This window comes from Podarcis gaigeae, assembly GCF_964106915.1.
Source record: "Podarcis gaigeae genome assembly, chromosome: 13".
Classification (NCBI taxonomy): domain Eukaryota; kingdom Metazoa; phylum Chordata; class Lepidosauria; order Squamata; family Lacertidae; genus Podarcis; species Podarcis gaigeae.
Genome location: NC_139689.1, coordinates 53,446,336 through 53,469,799, shown reverse-complemented (window position 1 = coordinate 53,469,799; position 23,464 = coordinate 53,446,336). Strand labels below are relative to the sequence as shown.

At 41.0% G+C, this 23,464-nt stretch overlaps 1 protein-coding gene and 2 long non-coding RNA genes across 4 annotated transcripts; 2 read left to right on the top strand and 1 right to left on the bottom strand.

Moving 5' to 3' along the window:
- Window positions 1–845: 845 nt before the first annotated feature.
- On the top strand, window positions 846–8,070 carry LOC310830285. Of its 2 annotated transcripts, none has more exons than XR_014557539.1 (2): window positions 846–1,634; window positions 7,843–8,070. It is a non-coding gene; the product is annotated as an uncharacterized lncRNA (long non-coding RNA). The 2 variants fall into 2 exon arrangements; XR_014557540.1 differs by lacking the exon at window positions 7,843–8,070 and adding an exon at window positions 3,192–4,937.
- On the bottom strand, window positions 2,674–20,864 carry BAG1 (BAG cochaperone 1). Its single transcript, XM_083709942.1, has 7 exons — window positions 20,686–20,864; window positions 19,205–19,333; window positions 15,410–15,492; window positions 13,986–14,099; window positions 13,588–13,695; window positions 6,529–6,591; window positions 2,674–5,212 (listed from the first exon to the last, which is right to left on the bottom strand). The coding sequence occupies exons 1-7, from the start codon at window positions 20,750–20,752 to the stop codon at window positions 5,123–5,125; spliced, it is 654 nt and encodes a 217-aa protein (XP_083566068.1). The 5' UTR covers window positions 20,753–20,864; the 3' UTR covers window positions 2,674–5,122.
- Window positions 20,216–22,550, top strand: LOC310830296. Its single transcript, XR_014557554.1, has 2 exons — window positions 20,216–20,324; window positions 22,416–22,550. It is a non-coding gene; the product is annotated as an uncharacterized lncRNA (long non-coding RNA).
- The last annotated feature ends 914 nt before the right edge of the window (window positions 22,551–23,464 follow it).

Here is a 23,464-nt window from a genome sequence, read left to right as displayed (position 1 = left end):
GTTGTAAATCTCTTTTGAGGGTTTTTTTTAAAAAATAAAGCAGTATAGAAATGAAATGAATAATAATGAATGTCTCCTGGCAGCCCTGGCAATGCATGGCTAGGCCCTGAAGCTGGGTTTGGGTTTGTGGTCTGGAATTACTGATCTCTCAAGAAACTCTGAAACAACTCATTCTCAAATCATTAATGATGATTTACAGCTGATTACTACACTGCTAATGGCAGCAAAAACAACTGCATTGCCACTAAGAAAAATAAATATTCCCCTCACCATAACTGATTGCTTAAGGAAAGCTTCGCAAACTAACTTAATGGTTAAACTTGCATGCAAGAAAAATGCAAGAGTTAATGATAAAAAACCAAATTTATTAAGAGGTGTGCCCTTGTTTCTACATTTTTGGAACAACAAAGTAAGTTATGAACATTTTTCCTTTTAAATAATTCCTGGCATTATAAAGTTTCATCATTATGTAGTCTCTCTCCCCTCTTCATAGGTCCTTTCCTTTTTTTATTCTACCCTTTTCACTTTTTTTTTGGGATGAGAATGTTTGACCTATAATGGTTTTCCCCTACTTATTGTTGCAACCTAATAATAATTTATAATTAATAATAATAATAATAATAATAATAATGACCTTATCTGATTGCAATACAGACCAAATTCTTTTCAGAGTTGTTTGGGTACAAGGAATAGCTAAAGCCTGCCTCCTGCATATAGTATGGTATGATAGTGTATAGTTATTTATATATATATATATATATATATATATATATATATATATATATATACATACACACACACACACTCACACACACACACACACACACACACACACACACACCAGGGGAAAGGTTGGCCCAATGATCGCCCGCCCCCCCCAAGTGATGAACAACACTCTTTACATATTTAAAAAGAAATATGCCAGTTAAAGTGCAATACATACAATAGACTGAAACTGTTGTATTTTGATTTGTTTTGAAAAAGCATCACTAGTATACGTGCTACCAAAGCAAACATGAAGCTGGCTGTAGTTTTAGAATGTGTAATCATCACTGATTTTCAAAAGAAATTTTCTCCCAGGAAAGAAAATCTTGAGGGCTCACAGGCTTCCAAACTTTTCTTTTCTTTGGATACATTCATAAGATTACTTAAAACAGAAGGTACATGTGTTTTATTTCTTTTTAGCTACTGTTGGTTTTAATAATACCTTGGAACATTTTTATATACAGTAATTTTTTAACTTGAACGTGCTAATGTTTTATATTTCTGTAAACTGCATTGAGATTTTCTTACAATCAATTGGTTTATATACACATTTTGTTAATTAAGAGCAGGCTAATTAGTTGCCTTCTCCCAGGCATGTTTACTGAAAGGTACCACTGAGTTTAACAATAATTTCTTATCAGTTGTTTTTGTTCTTTGAACAGGTTGAGGAGTTTCATATACATCCTCATTAACCCTACAAGAGCCACAGAACCCTGTGTTCCGCTCATGTAGAGTTCACTCTTCAGACAAAAAGGCTACATTATTGCCCCCACCAGGCTGTGGACCCAGCCACATCCATTCATTGAGTTGGACCTGGACCACAATCTCTCCAGCTCAGCATCCTAGCATTTACAACTTCTTTTTTCCGGGTTTGTGATTTAGTATGACAAGTCTTTTTGTTGCCTATAGTGTTACTTTCAATGTTGTTGCAGAATCCTGCCATTTAATTTATGCTGTGTCTCCAAAGAACTGTTACTAATTCTGCAGGAATTGGTTTGACTGGTTTCCTCATATAGCAGCCCTGGACATAGAACAGAGGGAGTTTCAAAAGAAGTCTGTGATGAGGATTGGAGGGGGCAGGTTTCCTTGCATTTAAATATATTCCCTGATGTGCTCCACCTCCATTAGAGAGAGAGTGGACCTCAGCCTACTTGCATTAGTAGTGTTTCTTCCTGGTGCACCTCATTGGTTGACATGGCAAGAGTACAATTCTGAGGCTCACATTTTATTCATATTTGTAACCTGCTTTTCCTCCCCGATTGGAGATTCCCAAAGCAGCTAAAGGTATAAAAGCATTTAGCGTATTGGCACCGATTGAAAGAAACCAGAACTGTTCTCTTGAATGCACAGTAAAACATTATGACTAACAAACAGTAGAAATGCAAGCCTAAAGCAAACAAAAGCCCAAAGTGGGGAAATTAAAAGCTTGCTGGAATTTGTTTAAAAAATAATAATGTCAGAACACTAGGAAAGGAGTTAACCTAGTCTCATGGATCAGAGTCGTGTCTCCCTCTTTTTCTATCATTCTTGAAACAGGAACAATTTATACTGAATAGTGCTGAAGATGACTTCTCAGGTGTGACAGGCACTTCACTGTAGGAAGCAACTTTTATCTTCTTTATAAGGAAACCATGGCTTTGGAGACACTGCACACTTGTCTCGCAGTCCCCACACTCTTAAGATCTGATAGTATCTTCCAGGTAGTGGAGTCAGAGATTTGCTGCAACTGACACCATGATCTTGGTGAACAGTCTCTGGGTGGAGGCAAGGCTGAAGCACAGCTTTGTTTCAAAAATGCATTTTGAAGCCATAGGAACATGGGAAAACAGGCATGTGGAGTTGGCCTTTGTGGAGACCAGAAAGTAGTTTGCTTTTAGTGTGTGTGTTACAAATCTCAAAAGTTTCCACTTACAATTTAGATGTTTATTCAAGAGTTTTGAGATCCAGAATGGCTCTCCAGTTTCCATATTTTTTCGCATTGTAAAATATATAAAATGCCAAAGAAGTTCTCTTTGGATGGTACTGGTTCTATCACCCTGATGTTCATGAAATGAGATAACAGCTAGCAGCAGGTATATTTTCCCGGTGTCTCTGTCATGAGAGAAGGAAGCTCCAGCAAATCAGGGGGAAGGGAGGGGAAATCAAGCACCTATCTATTGTTTACCATTTCCTTACCCGATAGTCTCTGGAATATGCTAGTCTTATACTAGGTAGAATTTTGTCAACATCCTTTTCCCTTTGGTGACAGCCTGCCATTTGCTATTGCCCCTGACCCCAGGAGTCTGACCAACACTTTGTGACTGGAGAACACTGCTGCTGCTAATGCCACCCCCTCTTTGGCCACGAGTGTCTCCGATAAACTTTAATTTGAGGAAGATGTTGTAAGACTGAAGTACTGTAGAAGGCACAACCTTTAATCTTTTAAGATTTTCCTCAAGTGGCAGCAAGGGGGGTGGCTACTTTGAATTTAGTTGAAGCCTGGACTACTGACCAGCTTTCTGAGCTGAAACTTGCATCTGAGTAAGACAACTCAGTCCATTGCTCTGGTGGAGAATTAAAAGAACTTGTTAAGGCCTTGGTGAAAAGAAGAGTAAGCTGCTGAGGACATTACAGATGGCAGAAGCCTCATGGAATTTGCAGAGGGCAAATTCATTTGTTCAGTCCCTTGCAACTCCTTTCCTTTCTTGGAAGAAAAGGTCTCTGGACAGCTCTTGGGTAGGTAGTATAACATGATCATTCCTGAGTTGATTTGCTAAAAGGGGTAGGGGAATCCCACTCCTCTCCCTTTCATTTGAGATTCACAGAGTTCCAGCTAGGATTACAAATTCCTTCACAGGCTTCCCCTCGCTTGCAAACATCTACTTGTCGCCTCTAGGCTTCATAACTGCTTTGAGCAGCAGGGCTTGGAAATTCTCTGGGGCAAATAAAGAGGTAGGCATAGACTCTGGTTCTCTGGGCTTCTTCCCAGAGAGCTCTCCCTCCTCCTTGCTTGTAATAGGTTCTAACACCAGGTTACACTATGGAAAGGGCTTCCTCATCTCCTTACAGAGGGGTGGGTGAGAAGCAGGTGAGACAACCTGCCACTTTTTGCTTACACCAATGTTCTCAGCCCACTGCTGCTGCTTAGCTTAGCCTGATTCAGCAGCATGCAATGTTAAGAAAAGCACCGTCTGTCATCTTAACGCAGCAGGAAAGCAATCACCAGCAATCACACCCTCTTCCTTCTAATTTTTGCAGGGTTGTGCACTTTGTGGTCAAGGTGTGGACCCCTGTGGTGCCCAGCAGCTGGAGGGCATTAGAATGGACCCCCCCACCATAACCTTTCCAATGGATACCATCAGAGAACGGAGGGGGTCATCCTGAGCAGTTGCTGCTTAGGTTGCTTCCTCCCCGCACTGACCAGGCACACATGCCAAGCTGCTTGCCTGCATGTTGCTCAGACTTCCTAAGCGTAGCTATGCGTAAAACTGACACAACAGTACACATTATCCTCACCAGCCTAGGCAAGTGAAGCACCTAGGCACTACAGGACCCATAATTCTCCTCAGGATTTGGTTTTGGTGTATTTCCGTGCCTTTGCTAGCTGTATGGAGGAGAGACTCTGGGATAGGTGGGGTGGGAGCTGCTGCACAGGGGAATCAGTGTTTTGCTCAGCAGCCTCCACAACTGAGAAGCACGCGGCTAACCAAGTACCTGGCGTAGGCCAAACTCTTGTGAGGCTGTTGTGTCACATTCATCATTCATGTGACTAACTCTGCCCCCCTCCCCCACCGTAGGAGACAGGAAGTCTGATGGGAATTTCCTGCTCCAGAATGTCCTCCACTACCCAAAGAGAACACAGAACATATACACAATATATCACAAATATGTAAAAATGACCATCAAGGACCTTATCGATGTTCAGCCACTAGTTAAAAGCACAATACATCTTACAGTACATTCAAATTTAGGCATCCTGAAAGTAAGACAGATAAAACCTCAGGTGGTTACATCTTTCCTACATCTGAGAACATACACAATTTTACTTAACAGCATCATAGTTACAGTAGTTGCTCTGAACGATTAATGGAGGAAAGCAACATGTAGTTTAGCCGAAACAAATATGATCACACAAAGGCATGTTTTGAAATATAGTCAAGAAAAACAGCAGAATGTGTTGTATTATTTTTTGGAAAGAAGAGCTTTACATCTAAGCAGAACACGTGACAACCAGTAAGCAATGGTCAACATGCAACATGATTACTGGACTCTGCTTAAAATAAAATTTTGAATACTAAACAGGTGCTCCAAAATCAAGAGCAAACTCTTCTTCTTGCTCACAGAGCAATTATTTCTCCTAGTTACTTAAAGTAATGCCTCATTCTGCCAGGGCCATGTTCTTCAACTGCAGTTTATCAATTTCTTGACCAATACTGCCTTCCACTGTATCACACTGTGCAAGGAAACCCTAAAAGCAAAATTAAGGACAATGAGGCTTAATGCAATAGGGTATCTAAAAACCCGCCTGCCAACCTAGCAGTTCGAAAGCACCTCCGGGTGCAAGTAGATAAATAGGGACCGCTTACCAGCGGGAAGGTAAACAGCGTTTCCGTGTGCGGCTCTGGCTCGCCAGAGCAGCGATGTCACGCTGGCCACGTGACCCGGAAGTGTCTCCGGACAGCGCTGGCCCCTGGCCTCTTAAGTGAGATGGGCGCACAACCCCAGAGTCTGTCAAGACTGGCCCGTACGGGCAGGGGTACCTTTACCTTTACCTTTTATCTAAAAACCAAGCATAGTATTTTTTTTTTATATAGGAAAGACAGCAAGAACAACTTAGCTTATGAATCATAGGCACAAGTAACTCTTTTTATAAAACATACCTAAGATCTGGTGTAGCAATAGCCAGTTTGCGATTTGGAAGCCAGCCTCAGGAATGGGTCTCCCTCCCTCTAGCTTTCTTTACCCTCTTTAATTTGAATTGAACCCACCCTTCCTGTTCTTCTTAACCAAAGTTTTACATCTGAAAATCATGGTTTCCATCTTGACCAAGAGATCAAACTGATAGTGGGCTTGTAAATCACAGCTGAGAGGGAGCATGATTAGTGTTTACCAAAATTAGGCAATGGTGCAAATGTAATGCAAAACCACAGTTAAAGGAACAGGAACAGGAGGGGTTAAGACACGAGAAATGGAGCACATGCATTCCCAAGGCTCACTCCCAATAGCAATAGTTTGACTACTTAGGAACCAATAGATTAACACTGGGAATCCATGAAATTGTTGCCATTCAGCTATTCAAATATAAATGTTTGCTATCTGCAAGAAAGTCTGCAAGGAAAAAAGAAAGAGATGATCAGGTATTCAACTACCGAATGCTCCTCTGAGGAGTGTGAGAAAGCCTGAGACTGATAAGCAATGTGACTTCTAGGGGCTTTTGTCAAACAGCACACTATTCTGGACTACTATTTTGTTTATATTTTCTGAAATTTAAAATGCAATTCCAAGGTCCTGCATGGGAAATGTAACCAATACAAATGGTAATAAACACATAGCTAGGACGATGCTTGTGTTTTCTTCACTTCTTGATAAAAACGTGTACATACTTATTTGCTTTTTAAAATTATTTCTCTGTTTCTTAATGAGATTGACTATATGCGTATCAAATGATTGAAAGTTTGGAGTTTTGTTTTTGAGATTTTAACAGAGGTCATATGATTTTTCAAGAAACTTGGAAGTTCCACTTCCTAATCATATGAACACAGTGACACTTGGTACAGGACTTACCTGAACTTTTTTCACTAGCCCCTTCTTTTTCTGTTTACAGTCACTGAAGTTTTCTGGGAGAGTCTGTGGCAAAACAAAATGGATGGTGTCTAATTATAAAAGCAATATATAAAGTTGTATGTCCAAATATAGTTCTTGCAATAGGTACCCTCAGTAGGTATATGCACAATTCTAACGACAGCCTAAACAGAACCAATCACCTATATAATCTAAATTCATTAAACTCTCAGTCCAATGGCATTGCTAGTTTATACTGCTGCATGCCTAGCACACTCTATACACCAGCCATGGAGGACCCACCAGGCCTCTCCATGTAGGTGATGGAGCAGCACTGACCATACCTACAAAGTGATGTGCAAGGGGCTTCGCAAGAACCCCAAATCAGGTCATGCACTGTGCCATACATCTGCCTTCACAAGTTTTGATAACCAGCTGATTGTGGCACTGGCAAAATGCTTTGCAGTGGTCAAAAAACGGACACACGATTCCACTGTCTGCCGGCTGGATCCCATTCCCCACCTCTGCCATAAATTACTGCAGAGCAGATAGATAGGACTTTGTGTGTCTTCTCACAAGTTATGTGCAATCCTAGGCCATTTGAACAGTTATAGCATCTGCAAAGCAGGCTTACCAAAATGAAAGACTCAGTTACAATAGATACTAGAGCTCTTAACATTTCCACCGGAAGCAGCCACCACCTAGCTTTCAAAAGAATAGGCAGGCAAAAAACCAGAATGCCAAGTTCCTCTTCACACAAGTCCCTCATCAAGCAACACAAAGTGCTATGAAAGTGGAATTCAGGTCCACATGTGAGGCTCTTGGTTAAACTTGACAGAGGAGTGTGCCTTCTCCTGAATTTATTCTGTAGGCGGACCCTAAAACTATCCAAATTGTGTTCATTGCACCCTGGATAGTTATGTGATAATTCTTTCTCTCCTGGATCTATATATTTCAAATGCAAAAAATGCCGTCCTTGTCATTTACAAGCTAATTTTGAATACCGCTTCCATAACCATTTAACTCTAAACATAGGGTTCTTTTGAATATAAGCTGACACTAGTGTCACCTTAGTTTTGCTTATGGGCCCAGAAATGTTAGCTAATTATAGAAATCATGGTGCAGATACATCACAGTGATTTCCACAGAGAGTTCCTTTTTAAATAACAACTTTTCAGAATGAACAAATATGGATGAAATATTGACCTTTCATTTGGGATTTAAAATCTATGCTACACAGGTTTTCAACAATGATCGCCTATATATATATTTGTATATTTTACAATTATGCCTGACCAACTTGAAAATTTTCACCAGGTATTAAATTCTCAGCTGTCCTTCCCTGCTAAATACTGCTAGCCTCCAATATTGTGAAGAATGGAGAAAGTGACCCCCACACTTTGAAACCTAAATCAGAGGATGGACTGGGATGGATTTTTAGCTATCAGCACAAGGCATCACAGGCAAGCATAGTTCTTAAGCTACCACATAACTGGAAAAAGCAGAATTATGAAAAACAAGGTATTAAAAAAATATAAAAATATATACAGGTCCCAGATTTCTTGGCACAGAATTATTAGTGCACAGTATATATACGGTAGATACTATTGATAAGCAAAAGACATAAAATTATGAACTTGGAGAAGGATTTATGTATTATCCCAGTGGAACAAAATGGTTCAGAAGACCCCTCAGTCTGCCCAATTAGACTGATATGGTGAAAAATCTACTGACTACACCAATGTATTTGGGCACAAAGATTACTTAAATAACAATGCTCTTTCATACTGTGGTTATTTCAAAGTGGTTGTTTTAATTTTTTTGGGTGATATTTAATGTTTAAACATACTAAGAACAGGCACACTGAAATGGAAAGTCCACTAATTTCAATGAGTCTACTCTGAGTATAATGAACATTGAATATCAGCCACTGTAATTCTAACTTTTTGTAAGAGACCCTGGGAGCCTGTTGAAAGGCAGGATATACAGCCCTTAAATAAAATAGATAAATATCAAGGATTCTCAAGTGCTCAATACAACGTCCCAGAGTACTATCATCCCATACTGCTGATGGAGGCCACAGCTGAGACACTTCCATGCCCAAGGCCACCTGGTGACTTGGTGACTGAGGCTAGACTTGAACCAGTGATTTCCTGGCTCATACTCTTAGCCACCAAAGCATACATCAGACTGCCAAGAAGTATCCTCTGAACCATTCTGGATCCGAAATGGTGTTATGGCCAGTTTATTCTATTCCGAAAATAGGGACTGTGTTAGTTAGGTTAAACGTTTCCCTCAGTGGAGAGTTCTAAAACACAATTTACCTTCTGTAAGAAGAAGGTCTGCATTTTGCAGGGAATACTGTGCCGAGCAAGAGGAAAACGCAATTAAGAATTTCCTAAGTAATACAAGAAGCGCACTTAATTGTCAGACATAATTCAAAAGTGCATTACAGGGAACCAAGGGAAACTTGTTAAAAATGATAGGAAGAAACAAATTGTTGTGTCGGTATTGAACCACAGATGGGGAACCTGTGGCCCACTGAATGTTGTCAGACTACAATTCTGGGCTCCTCTGGAAGGAAGGGTGGGATATAAATTCAATTAATAAAGAAACTCCCTGACCATTGGCTATGCTTACAGGAGCTGATGAGAGCTGGTCCAAGAATATTTGAAGGGCACCTTATGCCTCTTCTATACAGATAGATAATATATATGATTGGAACATGACATTTGTAATTTTGTCATAACTACAGGCTTCACATCAGTTACTTAAGGAATCCACTCAGAAATAGCCCTGGTTGTGAACCCTCAGCAAGATCCCCAAGACTGTGTTTTGAAAGCTCATATTCACTAGGCAACTGGCAGACACAGGATCACAGCACCAAACAGATCTTAACGTCACCAACTCCGAGTTGGTGGTGTGAGAAAAACATTACAGTAACATTCAAATCAGATCTCACCATCTTTCCTTTTTACCTTAAGTCAGCTTACGTCTCCTCTCCAGGAATACGTTGTCCAACTATTCAAGGTTTTAAGAGGTGAAGTTAGCAATACACCTTGAGCTACAATAACATTTGAATATTCAATTAAAATAAAGTTCATCAATAAAGATAATTTAATTTTTGGGGTGCTTGTGCAAGACCCTGTCACCAACTGCAGTTTAAGGGCTTGGTGATAGCAACATCTTGCAGAGGGAGCCTGGTTCATTATTCATTTGGAATGTTTTCAGATGGGCTATTTCAATTCAGATCCGGTTTGGGACTTTGATATCTAAAGAACCTCCCTCTACCCATATGAACCTGTCTGCACACTTCAGTCTCCAGAGAAGGTTCTGCATCTCACTACCATCAGAGGTGCATCTTGGTGGTTGTGGCCAAGCTATGAAACTAGTCTCTGCCTTGAGATATCAGGCTGGATCACTTTATCTTCAGGCTTCAATTAACAACAATATTATTCTAATGAATTTTTCAGTAAGGCATTCTTGAATGTGTTATCTATTCTGAGTGTGCTGTCCCTGTTGCTTTTTATTTTCTGGATTTTGTTGCTTTTATAATTATCATTTTATGATCACTGCTTTTTTAGGGGTGGAAAGGCAATTTCTCCCTGATCTGTATCAAGCTGTATCTCACATAGTTGTTGCAGAACCTTCTTATGATCCATATTTGCCAGTGTGGCCCAACAGATATTTTGGACTTGGACCAAAGTTCAGTCCTTTTTCTCTCAGGCCTGGCTCCCTGGATGGTTTGTAGGCAAGTCGATCTCAGTTCTCCATCTTACAGTGGGAATAACTAGCCTACATCACAGAACTATTGTAGTGACGAAGAGGACTGCTACATTAGTGATAATGAAATATAAAAATGTTGGGATGGGTTCATCTGTTTGGACTTCAATTTCATCTTCCAGTTTGTGCCCTTCCATACAACTCTGCATTATTAATTATTATGCTAAACACTACATTATGCAACTCCCAAGGTCTATGCCTTCTTAAAACATTCCAATAAAAATCATTTCCAACTGAAGAATTTGATCTTTTTGAATTGCACCAAGTACAGATTAAGCAAATACTTCAACTACTTTAGGCTACTGGAAAAACTTTTCAGATTTTACACAGCATGTAAAATCAGCATTACTTTTTAAAGGCCTTTTTTAAACTAATGTAAGTCAAATAAAAATACTAAGTCACATCCCTTTCAGTTGAGCAGTGTAACTTTATCAGGGATTTTCCAGTTCAAAATTTTATGAAAACCCACATTACCCTCTCTTAAAGATTTTAGATGCTGTAAGTGCTTTGATGCTGTAAGTGCTTTGGGACGCGGGTGGCGCTGTGGGTAAAACCTCAGCGCCTAGGACTTGCCAATCGTATGGTCGGCGGTTCGAATCCCCGCGGCGGGGTGCGCTCCCGTCGTTCGGTCCCAGCGCCTGCCAACCTAGCAGTTCGAAAGCACCTCCGGGTGCAAGTAGATAAATAGGGACCGCTTACCAGCGGGAAGGTAACCGGCGTTCCATGTGCTGCGCTGGCTCGCCAGATGCAACTTGTCACACTCGCTACGTGACCCGGAAGTGTCTGCAGACACCGCTGGCTCCCAGCCTATAGAGTGAGATGAGCGCACAACCCTAGAGTCTGGCAAGACTGGCCCGTACGGGCAGGGGTACCTTTACCTTTAAGTGCTTTGAAATGTTTTTTAGCTGGTTCCTAATTAGCTTTACAATATCTCAAATATGTTTTTATTCTTTTTTAATATTTTGATGTTTGCTGCGCTGGGCTCTTTTGGAAGAAAAAAGAAGAATGGATATTTAGTTAACTAAGTAATAAATTTATAACATCTCTAAGTTATAAATGGTCAGAACTTAATTTAGTCCAATATTTGAAAGAGAAAATAGGTTTTTAAAGGTTACAAAACTAGTATTTTCATCTCCAAAATATTTTGAAAAGCTCACAAAAACCAGTTATCTAATTATTTAAATGTGCATCTTTATTTAAGCAGTCTTACAGACACCCCCTCGTATCTGCAAAGTCTAGCTAAGGAAGTTGCATAAGCACATCAATTCATTTTTCTAAAGTTACTAATGCATGTTTAAACAAGTTCTTCAAGTATAAATGAGGAACACAATGACTGGCTATTAACACAAAAGTGTTTGATCTCATTCTCCTAGCTCTGTTGGAGCTAGAATGTAATTAATCATGACTTTCAGTGTGGTATTCAGATAATTTTTATTCAGAGAAGACCCATTGAAATTAATGAATAAGACTAAGATCCATTAATTGCAATGGGTCTACTCTGAATAAAAATTAGCTGAATACCTAAAGGAATGAATAATTTGCAACCTATAAATAAGGTTCTAAAATATGTATTCTACGAAATGATAAAAGGAATGGAAATTTTGGCATTTAAACGTTTGATCTACTTGTAAGCTGTCTAGGAACATTTTACAAATGTTTTGTAAAAAATAACTACTTATAGGAAAGTATCTCCCAATTTCTTTGTGGACAAAAAGAGCTAATATTTAGCATGCACACTGTAATAAATGAAAACCTGAATCTGATTTTGTAGTTACAGATGGATATTGAACCTCGCGATGTATTAGTCTTCCTAACCTACAATACATTGACAAAACCCTAGTTCTCTTAAGGCTATTGAAGCCCGAGCCAGTGTAACAGACTGTACTTCAAATGGACCCAGAATCCCACAAGCTTAGTAGAAGAAAACCTCTCACATTATAACAGCTTAAGACTCAGTTATTATTTCTGTGCAAGAAAGAGCAGATACACTCATGAGGAACATGTTATGTACCTATTTTGCTGCATATGTACATGGTAAGAAGCTGTGATGCACTGCAGACTTCTATCATGTATACCTTTGGTGAAACAGACACATTCTGCCAATTGTGATGTTACGATAAACACAATGCAAACACTTTTTCCTACAGAGAAGCAATATTGGTGTGGGGAAATCACTGTGCAGGAAATGGTCCTTCCAACTTTTAAAAAGTTTTTTTTTTTTTAAAAAAAAACAGGATTCACTTTTCTTTGTCTTTTCTGCCATTTGTGAGCAAAACGTTAAACATATGTAGAAGAAAATGTTCTGCTTCTATGAGGACAAATTGCATGTGAATTTGTAAGTTTTGGGCGCTAGTCTGGAGGAGTACATGAGAAGTTCCAAAAGTGCAAGAAAGCTGTTTTTCTTTAGAACGTTAGCAGCTCATCTACACAGCTTTGAAAGGTGCTTATTCCTGCCTCCTTTCCAGAGTTCTGGTACCATCTTCCCAGTTAGCGGAAAGGGAAACCACTGTTCAAAATGCCTCTGATGCATGAGGGCAACTGTATGTATACCCCCACTTACGCGTGTTCTACTCGCGCACAACTGTGCATATGTGCAGCGCTAGAAAATAAATAAATACAAGGAAATGGTGGGATAGAGCTAGTGAGTCCTCGTGGCTCATAAGGAGGCCCTCTCCAGAGCCTGAAGAGGACGTCAGTGAGGGCAGAGGAAGCCCCAAAGAGACCTGAGGTGCAGTGGGGCTTTGTTTAGGCTGCTCAGCCTCCCCACCTAACAGCTGACACATGGGGCAGTGTAGCAGCCACCGCTGTCCTCCAGCCGGCCCCAGAACTTCAACTACTTGAAGAGAGAGAGAGTTGTGTGGAGAGCTGGAGAGTAGGGGAAAACAGGCATTTAGAGGCTTTTTAGAAGGTCCCACTTGACGTGATTTCACTTATGCACAAACCCCTGCGTGAGTGGGGGGACGGCTGTATCGCTTTTCTGGAGTGGGAACGTTAGTAAACTGAATACAGTGAATAATTTGATAAATGATAATAGGATGCCTTATGCAGAAAGTGTATATAGAACTATTGTTTTTGTGTTACAGAAAATGGGCAGTATAACAGAGATACCTATTTATCAGTAGGGAAACAACGGGTTCATAAAAGAGCCCTAAAAAGCCATTAATTTGGTGTCTACTAAGTGACTAGGAATGCCTACTATTCCGAAGCCAGTAATACTTGAAAGTACAACTAAACGTTCTTTCTGAGATCAACAACTTATTACTATAATTGTTTACTCACAATGGCATCAATTTGTTCCAGAATCTTCATAAACTGTTCAGCAGTTCCCTTGATCCGCTTGTCCAACTGGTTAAGAGCTTCAGTTTGAAGATTCTTTGCTAGAAATCCCTGTATGGAAATTTTAATTTCTCATAAAAATTTATAGCATACCTGAAGACATCTTATCTAGATAATATAATTTATCATGTTGTTTATCAAAATACTATTATACACCCTTTATTATTTTGAAGGATTAAAAGAGGAGTCAAGAAATAGCTAGAGCATTTTTCTAGAAGAGGCATAAATATCAAGATAAGTGACCGATCTTTTGAGGTAAATTCATTTAAATTAGGAAATATAGTATCAACAATTACAAGTTATAAAGCTAGGTAAACTATTGAAATAAGAAATCAACTTACTTTTTGAATACCTCCAAGCTCTTTATTAACATCTTCTATTTTTTTTGCTATTTGTTCCACAGATTTCTCCAAATCTTTCAATTTCTTTAATTCAGTCTCTTCTTCTGGACTATTCTGGGTAATTTAGAACAAGATGGCACAGGTTTACATCAATCCTAACATTTATGATACATTTATTCTACCATACAATAACAAAGATTTAGAAGCTTGCTATTACTCCATTCAGCCTCCTTGCTTCTCTCTACTTCTAACAGTTATCAATTTGCTTGGTGTTGTTTTTTTTAAAAAAATCAATAGACTCACTATTTCAATGGATGTGCAACCAAGTAAAGATGGTTACTGCTGTTGGCAAATACTAATATGTACCTAGAAGTTATTATTTTATGTTCTTCAGCAAAATAAAACAGTATCTAAAGCAGTAACATACAGCTACAGTTAAGATTTTGGAAGATGCATGTATTTTAAATTGCGTCGTTAGGAAAAGGAGGGGTTCCTTTTCAAAAAGCAAATTTTTTTAGATCAGGGGTAAAAAAATATGTGGTCCCCCAGATGTTGCTGGACTCAATCAGCTCCAGCCAGCCTGGCCAATGTTCAAATATGATATGAGCTGTACTCTAACAACATCAAGGGGAGCGGGGGCACAGGTTCCCCACCCCAATCTAGATGATTTGGGTTCCTTCCAGTTCTGTTTGAGAAGTTATCACAGATATGCAATGCACATAAAAATTTCAGTAGAGAACAGAGAGTTTATTGGGTAGGAACAAGTACAGTAAAACAAGGTTATTGGTTAATTGAGGCTACAGTATTTGAAGATGTTTTGCGTACTGCCTTGTGAATGATTTTTTAAAAGGCAAAATAATACATTTTAAGATAAACAGAACAAAAAAAGAGCAACAAGGGAAGAACAGAGAGGACAGAAGGCAGAAAAGACATTAGAAAAAGGGGAAAGAATCCACAGCAAGTTAGGCACATAAGTCCCACTAAAAACATTAGGGTTTATGTGCTGCAGCCTTCCTTATTTACCACCTCTCATCCTGTAACACATTGCAGTGCTGCATGGAGAGACATCGTCTGCTCATGCTTGTGCAAGAGGCTGTGCAGCAGTGCAAATAGTGGATCCAAGCCAGGGATCGGATAAAACTACCCCCTCCAAAAGTGAAAAAACGGGGAAACAAAAGCATAGTCAGTTTTCCTTACTGGAGAGCAAGGAGAAAGTGCTCTGCGCTTGAGAAGAAATAGCAAGTGAGCAAATGTTTTATTGAATACCAAGGGGGGAAAATATGACTTCTCACATTAGGAAGCTCAACGTTACATGTTCATCCATGTGTGTTTGTGTGTGTGGAGGGGGAGAGAGAGAGAGGGAGAGAGGGAGGGAGGGAGGGAGAGGGGAAAGAGAGACACAGCCTTCATAAAATGAAAGTTACCCTTTTTCCAATCAGCATGACTTTACAACCGTTTTTAACTCCAAATGTTGCCAAAGGCTGTTCCATTTCTTTCAGGGATTTTCCTAGGAGGAAAAACAAAGAAACCTACAAATTTATTTGGGAAACTTCAGCAAACAAAATGAAGAGTCAGTTTTATGTTCATTTACAAATATGGAACAACTGGCATACCTTTTATACACCTATACCAGCATAAAGCTGAAAGCACCACCTGATTAACATAAAAGGCTCCAAAAATGCTCGTTGTTGATATTGATACAAGGTATCACTTGGAAGCCTATGGCACACCTTAATGACATAACAACAGTTGTTCATAGATTTCAAAATTCACATTCGAAGGTCTTTGCGGTCTCTCTGAGTCAGTTGCCCAGCTGTCCAAGTGCCCACCGACATCACAGCAGAGGAGCTATGACACCTCTGACTGCCAAAGCATATTGTGACATCACAGAGAATCAGCTGCTTATAGTGGAACAGGCTGTGCTCATTAAACATAATTTTTAAGAGGCTCTATTTATTTGATAAAATATCCAGCTTAGTTCTCTTTAAAAGGAAAGCACAAAACAAAACTTTTTCAAAACAAAACAGAAACAGAAGACAAATGAAATCATCTGAAAAGGTTTTTAGCGTTACTTTGATACTCAGTTTAATAAAATAAAATAAAATTCAACAATTGGCAAGAGCCAGTTATTCTTCTCTCACAGGTTCCTAATACCTTAAAATGGCTACGAGAATCCCGGAAATTAGTGTAGCAGTAATAACATTCATGTTCCTTTTCAAACTACATGCACTATAATAAATCTGAAACATTAAAACTGACCCAGCACACTGTAACCCATTAATGTGAACAGAGCCCACCATCCATTATGGGCTTAACAAGCCTCTCATATCTCCTGTGTAATGCATGAAACTGTAAAAAAAGGGGAGGTGTGTCAAATATCATACATGCCTTGTAGGCTGTGTTCAGGTTGATGAGTCCAAAGTTGTGTAAGCTTGACTCAAATACACAGTGCCTGGGCAAATATATTAGTAAGAAAAACAGAAGAATACATGCACGTACTTCAGCATGTGATGAATAAAACTCACTTTGTAGCAGGAATCATACATAAAGACCAAGCAGGCTTTCTTCCAGGTAGACATATGTCAAATAACACAAGGAATTTAATTGATATCTTGGAAAAACTACAAGCTAATATTAATACAAAAGCAGTATTGATATTCATTGATGCTGAGAAAGCCTTTGACAATATTTCTTGGAGTTTCATGAAGAAAACTCTCCAAGGGATGGGGGTGGGAGAAAGGTTTGGAAACGGTATAGGGGCGATTTATTCGGAACAAAAGGCAAAATTAATAGTGAACAATGCAGTTACAGAAGAAGTTAAGATAGAGAAAGGGACACGACAAGGCTGCCCAATTTCCCCTCTACTTTTTATTTCAGTCCTGGAGATATTGCTGAACAGAAGGGACCAACAGATTCAGGGTATACAGGTCGGAGTTAAACATTACAAATTAAAAGCCTATGCAGATGACCTAGTTTTGACATTACAGGAGCCAATCCCTAGTACTAGAAGAGCTTTGGAACTAATACAAGAGTTTGGTCAGGTGGCAGGGTTTAAACTTAACAAATTAAAAACTATGGTTTTAGAGAAGAAATTAACACAAATGGAGAAGGAAAGGTTTCAGGGAGAAACAGGTTTAACAGTGGTCAAAAAAACAAAATACCTAGGGGTGAACATGACTTCAAAGAACGCTAATTTGTTTAAAGATAACTATGAAAAATGTTGGTCTGAAGTGAAAAAAGATCTTGAAATGTGGACAAACCTAAAGTTATCCTTACTGGGTAGAATAGCAGTTATCAAAATGAATGTATTGCCAAGATTATTGTTTCTGTTTCAATCGTTACAGATAATTGACAAGATGGACTGTTTCAAGAAGTGGCAAAAAGAAATTTCTAGATTTGTCTGGCAGGGCAAAAAGCCCAGAATTAAATATAAAATTCTTACTGATGCGAAAGAGAGAGGGGGGTTTGCCCTGCCGGACTTCTAACTATATTATGAGGCGGCAGCCTTTTGCTGGCTGAAGGAATGGCTACTTCTTGAGAATACAGACATCCTTGATTTGGAAGGATATGATAATGCTTTTGGATGGCATGCATATTTGTGGTATGGTAAGGATAAAGTACAAAAGTCGTTCAAAAACCATATTGTCAGGAAAGCGTTGTTTAATATCTGGGTCAGATATAAAGATCTTTTGGAGAATAAAACCCCAAGGTGGCTTTCTCCAATGGAGGCTAAGGCCTTGAAAAAACTTAATATGGAATCTAATTGGCCAAAATATTGTGAAATCTTGGAGCAAGAGGGAGATAAATTGAAATTGCAGAGCTATGAGAAACTTAAAGATAAGGTGCGTGATTGGTTACATTACTTTCAAGTAAGAGAGGCCTATAATTTGGACAGGAAAAATGGCTTCCAGGTGGAAAAATCGAAGCTGGAAACAGAATTGTTAGAACCCAGTGCTAAGGTATTGTCGAGAATGTATAACTTGCTGTTGAAATGGAATACTGAGGATGAAACGGTTAAATCGGCTATGATAAAATGGGCACAAGATATTGGTCATAGCATTATGTTCGCTGACTGGGAACGGTTGTGGACCACCGGTTTGAAATTTACGGCATTTAATGCTTTGAGAGAGAATATTATGAAAATGATCTATAGGTGGTACATGAACCCAGTCAAGCTAGCAAAAATCTATCACTTGCCTGACAATAAATGTTGGAAATGTAAAGAAACGGAAGGAACTTTCTTCCACCTTTGGTGGGCCTGCCCAAGGATTAAGGCTTTCTGGGAAATGATCTATAATGAACTGAAAAAGGTTTTCAAATACACTTTCCTAAAGAAACCAGAGGCCTTTCTCCTGGGCATGGTCGGCCAATTGGTGCCAAAGAAGGATAGAACCTTTTTTATGTATGCTACTGCAGCAGCAAGAATACTCATCGCAAAACACTGGAAGACACAAGATCTACCCACCCTGGAAGAATGGCAGATGCAAGTAATAGACTATATGGAACTGGCAGAAATGACCGGCAGAATCCGAGATCAAGGAGAAGAATTGGTGGAAGAAGACTGGAAGAAGTTTAAAGTTTATCTACAAAAATATTGTAAAATTTATGAGTGTTAAGGGCATTGTAAATGAAATGATGGGATTCTAGTGATTAAGATAAGTAAGAGTATAAAGGGAAGGATAAAGGATGAAAACGAATATGAATGATCTTGCTAAAAAATTTTTTTAAAGTGGAATACAAGAAGGGAAGGCGGGAGGAAGTAAGGAAAATAAGGTTTTGAAAGTTATTAAAATGAAAAAGAGTTTTCTTTTTACTTTTTTTATTACTATGTTGAATTTTTTTATGTTTCTTCTTTTTCTCTCTCTTTATGATCCTTTGTTTGTGTTTGTATTCCTGATGTTTGTTGTTTGTTCTTTCTGAGTTTTTTCTGTGGATTGTTAATCTTTTGTAAAACTTAATAAATATCTTTTTAAAAAAAATTTAACTGATTCATGATCTGTTCTCTGGATGAATCAATTTTTAAAAAGAGATGAAATTAGCATAGCTATTCAGCAAAAATAAATCCTCACCCAAGTGTATATGGTTATTTAAGACCAGTTCTAACTGATATTTTGCATGTAATCCTATACACATGAGAATAAGCCCCATTGAACTCAGTGGAGCCTAATTCTGAGTCGCCATGCATAGGATTGTGCTGCAAATATAAAAACGTTACTTACCTTTATAGATCAGTTTCTGGAAAGAAATTGGAACTCCCGTTACTTGTTCAATTAAGAGAGCCATATCACGCACTGTTGGCTGACGGTCTTCTTCTTGAGAAGCAACCTGAAGACTGTGTTTTTCACTACCTGAAAATACCATAACGAAAATGTATTCAGATTACAAACTGGGTTTAGCTCAGCCCACATGTGCTGCAAACTGCAGTCTTACAAGCAAGTATTTAACAAATAAAGTTTACCTAACATGGAGACAGAGCAATGGGGTAAAGCTTCACACATGAAAGGTTCAACCATAATGATACTCAGAGTAGGCCCATTGAAATAAATGGGTGTGGCTAACTTTAAGTCCATTGATTTCAGTGGGTCTATTTTGAGTATGATAGCCCCTAGCTACACTCCCAGGGGCTCAGCCTTTGCCATCCTGATGCCTTTGAACTACAACCCCATCAGCTGCAGCCAGCACACAGCAAAGAAGGCTGGTGTGAACCCAAAGGCCTCTCAACCCACATCGGGGTCTCTGCCTGCATCCCTCAAATTGCCATCTCCCCCCTGCTACAAGACTGTTATCCAGTGGCCACTCTTTATTACTGACCCCAGTAGAGCCATGAAGATCCTTCCCATCCCTGAATTCACTGAGCAGCCAGCTTGCATTACCCACATTTATCAGATTGTGCTGCAGAGGTTCTCTTACTGACCTTACTCCTAGTAAAAAACATGTAATACAAGAGAATGACTTTGAATCTCTGGAGCCATTTGTATATAATTTCAGTGGCACTTCCAAAAAAAATCCTCTAACTTCAGTTCAATATCCTCTCTGCACCCCCTTAAAACAGATTTTGGGAAGAGGGCAAGAACAGCTTGCTTAGGGTCTCCCTGCTGAGCTCATTGCAGAGGTAAAATTCAGTCTCTTTGCAGTCTCTCCGAGTCATCCCTTGCCCAGCTGTCCAGGCACCCACTGACATCACAGCAGAGGAACTATGACACCTCTGGCTGCCAAAGGATAAGGCAAGAGCCAGTTCTTCTTCTCATAGGTTCCTAATACTGGGCACATTCACACATGCTCTGAGGCACTCTAGCCTTGGAACCTCCTGGGTTTCAGGAAGGGGGTCAAGCTATGTATGTATGTATGGAGGAAAGCACACGTAGATGTACAAATGCACGGATGGATGTACGTGTGAATGCACGGATGGATGGATGGATGCACAACTGCACGGGGGGATGGATGTGGGGGCGATGCGTCTGTGGGGGCCAGTCTGCGTGTGGCGCCCCCCCCTCCCTCATCTCCTTCCCTCAGCGGGGCGACATCCACCGGGGAGGGAGGGAGCGGCTGCCGGGGGCGCAAGGGCCGGACGGGGAGGCCGCCCCTTCCCCGCTCGCCTCCGGGCTCCCTCCGCCCGCCCGCCCGCCCGCCGCGGCGCAGAGAGGCTCCGCTAGGCCCGAAGCCCCGGCCTCGCCCCCCGCCCCGCCCGCCGCGCTCTCACCGTAGGTGACGGTCACCGTCAGGGCCGAGCCCCCGCCGCCGCCGCCGCCGCCGCCGGGCACCGCCATGCCCCGCTTCGCCCTCACGGAGCCCACGCCGAGTGCCGCCCTCCGGCGCCGGAAACTGCCGGCCGGGGAAGGAGGAGGAGGAGGAGGCGGAGGCGGAGCCCGACGAGAGAGGCGCGCCCCGAGACCCCGAGACCGGCTTATTTATTTACCTACTTTGAAGTATCTCTTATTATCTTATCATCATTTGTTATTATTTATTGTCTTGTTTTTATTCTTATACTGCCCCCCCTCACAGGGGCCGAAGGCGGTTGTACTGAATAAAAATAAGATCAGCTAAGAAATGTTTGGGGTGGATGGGAAACTATTTTTCAAGCATCCTTTACAGTTTTATTAATTCAATGTATATACTGCTTTTCTTGCGAAGATCACAGGGCGGTGTGCAACATTAAAAATGTAATTCACATGGTATAATTTAAAAAACAACAACCCAACAAAGCAATCACAGGAAATCACCAGAGCACTCTTCCCCACCCCATTTAAAAGGCCAGACTGTTCAATGGCTGCAGGCCTGGGGGAAGAGGAATGTCTTCACCTTGGGCCTCAGATGTAGCAAAGGCACCAGGCAAGCCTCCCTGGGAAGAGCATTCCACCATGAGGAGCCACCACAGAAAAGGCCATTTTTGCCCGCCCCCCCGTGGAGGGGGCACACACAGATGGGCCTTGGATGACAAGTGCAGGGGTCGGGTTGGTTCGTATGCAGAGGTATTGAGGTCCTGAGCTGTGTAACAGAATTAAAACTATATAAAACTATTTGAAAACAGGCAATCACAACAAAAGCAGCGTACCAGCCCTTTCATTAGAAGCAGCCCATTCCTAAAAGCCTGTTGGGAACAAGGGGGTTCTACAGTACACTATTATTTTTGTGATTACAGGCAACTCTTGACTTACGCAGGGGTTACATTCCAAGGAGTGCACATACATTCAAAACATATTGGCAGGTGAGACTGCCATTCTTTTTCTCCAGACACCTGCCATTTAGGTTTTTCTGCCAAGCAGGTAAAGCTGAATGCACACAACTTAAATGTGTATCTATGTACAGTATTAATTTTTTTTTATTAAAACCATACAATCCACCAAAAACAGCACAGCACCAGCCCTTTCATTCGAAGCAGTTGGTTCCCAGCAGCCTGTTGGAACGAGGTGGTCTTCACCTGCCAGCGGAAGGACAGCAAGGAGGGAGCACTGTCTTCTCCAGGGAGGGAGTTCCAAAGTTGTCTGGGAGCAGCCACCACCGAGAAGGCCCTCTCCCACAGGCCCACCGAGTGTGCCTGTGAGGGTGGCAGGGCAGAGGCTTCCCCTCTGAAGATCTCTGAACCTGAGCATGTCCGAAAGAGGGAATATGACATTTCAGACAGCTTTTCCCTGTCTATGCAGAAGAATTTGGGGGTTGTGTGTTTGGTGCTGCTCTTGTGCCTTTAACAGCAGCCTGACACGCAGAAATGTAGAATGAGCACTTTCCCCCAGTGCCTGCCCTGCTTCCCTGCCACAAAAAGCTTCACCAGTTTTATTTCTGAACAGGAACGGTCTTGGTAAATAAGCATACCATTTTATGGAGCATGTGATTATTACCTGTGATACCTCCATTGCCAGCCAGCCAACTGGTTTTTATTGAACATTATCTAGTTTCCTAAAGGAATCACGGTCAATCTTTGCTACCTTTTAGGGAATCCTTCCCGAATCATCATGGCTACTGAAGACATCACTCACCCTACAGTCATCTGCAACAACCCCTTGCAGGGTTCCATCATTTCACAAGATGGAACTTATTAAAGTGCAACATCAAATTTCTACACAAAAAGACTACACAAATAGAAACTGTCTCATTGGGGTGGAAGCCTATTCACACTGACTTTGGACAAGTGTATCCTGTTTAACTAGGGACACAGGTGGCGCTGTGGGTTAAAGCCTCAGCGCCTAGGACTTGCTGATCGAAAGGTCGGCGGTTCGAATCCCTGCGGCGGGGTGCGCTCCCGCTGCTCGGTCCCAGCGCCTGCCAACCTAGCAGTTCGAAAGCACCTCCGGGTGCAAGTAGATAAATAGGGACCGCTTACCAGCGGGAAGGTAAACGGCGTTTCCGTGTGCGGCTCTGGCTCGCCAGATGCAGCTTTGTCACACTGGCCACGTGACTCGGAAGTGTCTCCGGACAGCGCTGGCCCCTGGCCTCTTAAGTGAGATGGGCGCACAACCCCAGAGTCTGTCAAGACTGGCCCGTACGGGCAGGGGTACCTTTACCTTTACCTTTTATCCTGTTTAACTTAATGAGGATATGTTTTGCAGGAAGAGCTGGCAGGTGACATAGCAATGTGGATTATTTCCTTTACCTGGCCAAGTCCAGCTCTTTGAGTATTTGCAGCTGGCCAAGTCCCAGCTGCCAACCCACCAACGTACACAGAGGGAGTAGTGGCTTTGACAATGGGACTGGTTTACTGTCTCTTGGGGGCCCACTTGTCCCACCCTCCTCAAAGTGGCCCTCCAATAAAATGAGCTACTGACCAGGCTTTTAAACTAAGACATGGGGAGGGACAAAGGTCTTCAGGCTTTTTGACATTTGTGGATTCCGAAACACATAAATAGTTCCCATGTAGAAATGGAAGAAACCATAGTTTCACAAGCACCTGTAACCGGCTGGAGACCAATAACATCAAAAAGTTGACATCTTGATATTTAACAATAATTGAGACAGAAGGAACTGCACCTTAAAAAAATAAATAA

Coding starts and splice junctions, on each gene's coding strand:
- BAG1 (XM_083709942.1), bottom strand. CDS start 20,752: ATGGCGGTGCCCGGCGGCGGCGGCGGCGGCGGCGGGGGCTCGGCCCTG. Junction 13,696..13,985: donor AGCTTGGAGGTATTCAAAAA/GTAAGTTGATTT, acceptor ATTTCCATACAG/GGATTTCTAGCAAAGAATCT. Junction 6,592..13,587: donor TGGAACAAATTGATGCCATT/GTGAGTAAACAA, acceptor GTTTTGCCACAG/ACTCTCCCAGAAAACTTCAG.